Genomic DNA, 6,000 nt, shown 5'->3' with positions numbered 1-6,000 from the left:
TATCGCATCTGGGATCAAAGACATTGAAACTTCATTTGTCTCTTATTTTACCTTGTTTCATGCTCCCATTTCCAACATACATCATTAGATATTCTATCAATGCAGATCAATGCCAGTGAAGGCCATAGAGTACACCTATTTTATATATTCACTAAGATATACTTGCCAGGATGACAAAGGAGACAAGTAACCATGCATCATCCTAGTGAAAAAAAGCAAAGAAAATGAAAGTAAGTAGTCAAGGTATTGTGACAAAAGACACCAATAGGTTTCTTAAAATTAGAAGAGTGATTTTTTTTTCTTGACATTTTTATCATATTCCTTTTGGATTCCAGTGAATTCGGCTACTGCACTTCTGATTTTGCATTAGACCTAGCTGGCATAGGGCTAGTTTGGGAATTGACTCATATTTTGATCATTAGTTATCAACCAGACACACAAATGTGACTTAAAATAAGTGTGGCATTTTGAATGTCTGCCAACACATACTTCCTGGAATCCAATGTGACTCCCCCAAGCCACAAATAAGGGAATATTAAAAATACTGCCTGCAGTGCCAAAATGCATTTAGGGGTGGTTTCCAGTCTAGCCCTTTGTTGCAAGCGCACATGTTTCTTAGGTTCTATGTGACAGTTTGCTTATTTGACAATGTCCTTGATCATTTGTTTGGGGTACAGCAAACTTCCATGCTCAGGCAGGAGGGACTTCCTATGGATAGTCTGCTCTTCCCACCATAGGATGTGTGGCAGGGGAATCTTCAATGCCCGCTGAGTGGAACCACCCTACCCGCTGTCCACTCGTTAGATGGCATAGAACATTCTGCCTCCAACCCAACAGTGTGTGTGTGTGCGCGCGTGTGTGTGCCCGTGTCTGTGTGTGCGTGTGTTATACGGCTTCTCTGTGGTGGTTTCATGTCATACTAAATGTTGTCTAAGGACATTGATTGTCATATGTTGTGCATAGGGAATCTTGTAATCGCTGATTGGGCCCAGTTTTAAATTCATATGATTGCACTAGGAAGAGGAGCTGAGAACTCGGATTTCTCTTCCATGCCCCACAAAATTGCTTGAAATCACAATCGTCAAGTTCCTTGTACATTTGTGGCAACAATGATTCCCCGGTTTCATACATGATAGCTTCAACAAATTTTTAAAGAAACAAGCCAAGTAGAATGAGAACTCATCAACTAATAATAAAGAAGCCATCTGATATAATAGCTTCTGAACCCTTCATAGTTATATGGAGAACAACATTACATGTCTATCAGACCAAGACAGAACTCATGCTGAACAATTTAACGTCTATGAGACCAAGACAACGCACACCAATATACCATAACCGCACATACAACCTTCGTCTCTTAGCTAAGAAAGATGAGGATGTAGACAATATACATAGCATATATGGAAGAGAACCCGAGAGGATCGAGCATAATTCTCATAGCAATAGGGTCTTGCTTTATGGAGAATTGAAGACAACCAATCAATGAGCATATATTAATGCACCACCAGAAAAAATAATTTTTAGAAGTTCTAACTAAATCAATTCCCCCTCTTCTGATCTACTTTCAGTCATTGGGGAGGGTAGCTCTCAATTTCCTTGGCCAGCTTACCAGTCAGCTCCTCTGCACGGTCATCCTGCCCACCAGCGAATTGGTACACCCGAAAGGCCAATTGGAAAGCCCTCCAAAGCATTTGAGAAGAGGACTTAATTCGATTTTCAGCATCCTTTAGCCCTGCAGAGATTGCTGCTTTTGCTTCTTCACTTTCCTGTACAATAATAATTCAATCAGATTGAGAAAAAGGTTGGCTATGTCGCAGAACATTCAAACCAAGGATGGCCATATTGCAAGATAAACTATGAAGAGGTACTAATAAAAATGAATACGAGGAAGTTAGTGACTTTACTTTCAATGCCATCTCTATGCAGTTGGAAGAAACATCCACCATTGACTCCTTGATCAGAAGAAGAACATTGAAGTCAAAGGTGATGTTATTGCTCTGGAAACGCTTGGAATCCTCATCCTTACTTCGTTCCACTGCATCCACTTCTACTTTGATCTGAACATAAGGAATTTCCCAATGTTAGAGAAATAAATAGTGAGACTAAAACCAAATTCCAACTGATGTGGTGCGCTGGAAATAGTTGTTCTCAGATGGCAACTCGTGGAATCACACAAAGGAAACTACATGAGATAGTCTTCAAATTAAGAAGACAATTTGTAGAGGGAGAAAGTTGGTGAAGAACTACTGGGATGTGACATCCACTATTTAAAGAAAGTCGATTGTTAGACCATTAGCTCTCCATACACTTTTTCTCTTTACAAGGGTTATCCTATTCTTATTACATACATCTTCAAAAGGTGCTATAAGAGCCACACCATTTTCTACATTCATTTTTTTTCACAACCTTGTTAAAGAAGCTTTCAACCCTATCGAGCTGACGAGCTGTTGGAGCCACAGGTTCCCAGCTCTCAAGGCTGGTTGCAATGGAATTGAGCCTTGAATATAAAGCTGATGCAGTCCTTAGTGTCTCCAACTTCTTGGTGGGGAATCCTTCAAACCTTGCCAACACCTGCAAAGTTCAGGGTCTGAGGACTCAATTTCTAAACTAGAGAATTGACCATGATCATCATAAGGTTTTGAATAATGGATAATTATACCATAAACCAATGGAGCATATATAGTATACGTACTTCAAAAGAGCATACCACCATCCATTACTAATGATGGATAGGAAACTACTCATAATACGGGGATAACTACCAAGTTACAGTTAGTGACCTCTTTCCATCATAGAAAACTGGAGGTGGGTGCCTCTTTGGAACATCCATATAATATACTCCATTAGATAATCATATACTTTTCTTTTTTTATAATGTGCACCTGGGTTTCATCAGTTAAGTCCTCAAGATGAAGCTCCACATACTGATGAAACTTCACCAACTGTCCCATGTCTTTTCCTTGGAAAGATTCAATAGCCGATTTCATCTCTATTATAGAAGTTGCATGCTTCTCCACATCCTCCTCTATTTGCTTGAAATAGGCCGACCTCTTTGTAATCTCAGCAAGTGCAGCAGCCATACCCTGTTTCTTGTCAGCCGATTGATGAGACTTGCGAGCGTGAGATGCTTTCGCATCTCGACCCACTCCTTCCACCTTGCCTTTGAGTAGCCTATACAGGTTACTGATTTGGGTTGATCTCCTCAGTTTGGTATTGTTTTTCTTAGGTCGAAGGGCCTTTAAAACGCCCAGTGGAGGAGGGGGTGGAGGTGCAGCTCCGGACTTCAATGGGATCGGAGGGGGTGGTGGGGGCGCAAGCCCAGCTTTCGATGTGATCAATGGGGATGGTGGTGGTGGGTGGGAGGGTCCCAATTTTGGTGAGCACAATGGTGGTGGTGGTGGAGGGGGAGTAGGGCCCACCTTCATAGGAGTTGATGGCGGTGTTGGTGGTGGTGGTGGAACTTGGGTTTTCAAAGGGACAGCAAGGCTCTTCACTTGGTTATTATCAGTCTCCATTTCCATGTCTGGGGAATTGTTTTCCTCTTTCTTCTTGGAGTCATGGGTTAAGTTGTGATCTTGGGCAAGGGGAAACATATGGAAAGAGAGCCTCTTCACATCAATGGGCTTGAGCTTGCCCACAGCTTCAAGTCTTAGAGGCAAAAGCATAGGTGGGGATGCACAGGAGTTCAAAATCTGCCCCAAATTAACTGAATATTGGGTTGTTTCAGGTAGGACTGAGGTGGGTGTCCTAGGAGAATCACAGGAGGTTTTTCCATCAGAGTAGGAGTGTCCAATGCCTACCATTCTCCAAGAGGGAACCCTTGAGACCTTCTTTGAATCGTCTTCTTCCATCAGGTCGAAAATGTCCTTTGCACTGACACTCATGAAATCCATTTTATGCGAAATTCTCTCGCCTAAAATTGAGACAAGTTTAATGGGTGATCAGATATGCCTCTTATTCTCTTCTTAACATTAGCTTTCTTGATGAAAAAAAAGAAAAGAAAGGAAAAGTTGATTGAAATGTGTACTTAGTTGATCCACAGTGAGATTCTCAGTAGTCAAGACATCCTCTTTAGCTCTATATTGGGGGTTTGTCTCTGCCCAACACTTCTCAACAGACCTCAAGGCCTCGAAGACATGTCCTAACACCTGTAAATTGAGAACCTTTATGGTTAAAGCCTTATCCCAATCACTGAATATAGAAGACATTGCACAGGTATTAAATTATGGGAAGAATGTTAAAAGAACCTGATGAATGGGTGTTGGTTTCTCAAATGTGGAATCACGATATACATGTCTTGGATACAAATTGTAAAGGTCTTCCACTGTCATAATCAATAACTGCAATAAGCTTGGAACGTCAGAAGGCACATCCATGTCATATTGGTTTTTTTTTGTATCAAAACAACTTTTTTTTTGAACCTTTTCTCTGATTGTCCATCCAGATCTCTGAATGCTAAATTGGATTTGAGGGTAACAAAATGTACCTCGTTTAAGGGAGTAGAACCATTGCGAGGTGGAAGATCCATGACATCCCTAAAGTCCATCACCTTCTTCTGGAACTCAACCATTGATTGAATGTTGCCAGGCCACGCAAAATTCGAGCTATCAGACCATCGACTCTTTGAACCATGGGCTTCCTTCCATGCCTGCATTTGGTTCAGTGTCTTTTTAATTGAGCATGAGAAAAACAATGGCGACCACATAGAGAAAAGAAGGGGGAAAAACATCACCAGAATAAGAAAAATGTAGGCATTAGAACAGGAACGATCAAATCCCATGTCAGAAAAAAGAAAACCCAAACATATAACAGCGACAACATGAAAACCCATCATCAAAAAAAGGAGAAAAACCATGAAAACTGATCCAAACTCAATAGAAACTCACATTGGACTGTTACAACAGAGATAAAGGAAAAAAAACTTACCTTGGATTGTTGCAAAACCCAAGAGTGTGACGGTAACGCATCACTGGTAACCAATGCCATATCCCCTTTCCAAAAGGAAAGGTCACCTTTAGAGAGACTCAGCTCTTTAAACAAAAATCAGAGAAAGAAAGAGAAGAAGAAGAATCCCAAGAGAGAGAAACGACTAAGAGAGAGAAAAGACGGAACCAGGAGAGCTTCTGAAAAAACAAAGAATCAGTGATAACGATAGGGGATTGGAAAAGGAGCATCAAATTAATAGAATCCCCAAAATTCTGCCGCTCTCTCTTCACCCGACCCTGTTCCGGGATTCAATGCAGGTCTCCGTTAATTCAAATTCAAACTCCTCCTCTGTTCACAATCGTTTGTCTTGGGCTCTATTATTATTATTATATGAGAAGCGCGGCGCACTGTTCCGGAGCTGGTTTCTAGTTTCTTTTTAGATTTTAGAGAGAAAAAGAGGAAAAGTTAGAGAGAGAGGAAGGGGAGGAGAGAGAGAGAGAGAGAAATAGGAGGAATTTTTTTTCCTCCGCAAGTTTTGAAACGGCGTAACGGCTAGTGAGCCACAAAGGGAAATGGAAGGGCTGGACCCCACCCCACCCCACGTCCTTCTAGTGCCAACCGAAACCACTCTGACCTTTCTACGCGTAAAGTATACTTGTGCGGGCTCCACCGTTGCAATGCAAAGAGGTACCAGATTCCACGAGTTTAGCCCTTTTATTTTTGCGGAGTTCAGACGTCTTTTTTTTTTATATATATATATATATATATATATATATTTTAAGGTATTAACGGGGGTGGTGTTAGTGGTGAGAATGAAAATCATCGTACTTTTATGTATTCATCGTACAAGATTTTTTATTGTTCATATCCTCCATGGGGTAAAACTTACAATAAGAATATTTTATAGATCTTAAATTTTGGGATGCGATTTTTACAACCCATAACCAACCTCAAAGGATAAAAACTCGAACTCTAATTCCCTCTGTGCCTAAAAAAGGCACAAAAAATTGAACTTTAACAACATGAATCCCAATATTGCATTGAAACCATCTAATTTTTGGAAAGAATGAT

General features: G+C 40.8%; 1 protein-coding gene across 1 annotated transcript; it reads right to left on the bottom strand.

Annotated features, from left to right (window-relative positions):
• Positions 1-1,187: 1,187 nt before the first annotated feature.
• On the bottom strand, positions 1,188-5,289 carry LOC18431485 (uncharacterized). Its single transcript, XM_006841610.4, has 8 exons — positions 4,930-5,289; positions 4,490-4,651; positions 4,251-4,343; positions 4,031-4,151; positions 2,886-3,916; positions 2,410-2,574; positions 1,908-2,060; positions 1,188-1,769 (listed from the first exon to the last, which is right to left on the bottom strand). Exons 1-8 carry the CDS (start codon positions 4,987-4,989, stop codon positions 1,572-1,574), a joined length of 1,983 nt encoding a protein of 660 aa, XP_006841673.2. The 5' UTR covers positions 4,990-5,289; the 3' UTR covers positions 1,188-1,571.
• Between the last annotated feature and the right edge of the window lie 711 nt (positions 5,290-6,000).

Source organism: Amborella trichopoda, chromosome 2, assembly GCF_054954075.1.
Source record: "Amborella trichopoda isolate Santa Cruz 75 chromosome 2, AtrichopodaSantaCruz75HAP2 v2.0, whole genome shotgun sequence".
NCBI lineage: Eukaryota > Viridiplantae > Streptophyta > Magnoliopsida > Amborellales > Amborellaceae > Amborella > Amborella trichopoda.
The sequence above is the reverse complement of the archived record's forward strand: the minus strand, read 5'-3'. Positions and strand labels throughout refer to the sequence as shown.

What these genes read in the sequence shown, in the direction of transcription:
- LOC18431485 (XM_006841610.4), bottom strand. Translation starts at nt 4,989, where the DNA reads ATGGCATTGGTTACCAGTGATGCGTTACCGTCACACTCTTGGGTTTTG. An exon ending in GTTCTACTCCCTTAAACGAG is followed by an intron (nt 4,344 to 4,489) that starts GTACATTTTGTT and finishes AGCTTATTGCAG; the next exon opens with TTATTGATTATGACAGTGGA. An exon ending in ACTTAACTGATGAAACCCAG is followed by an intron (nt 2,575 to 2,885) that starts GTGCACATTATA and finishes TGAACTTTGCAG; the next exon opens with GTGTTGGCAAGGTTTGAAGG.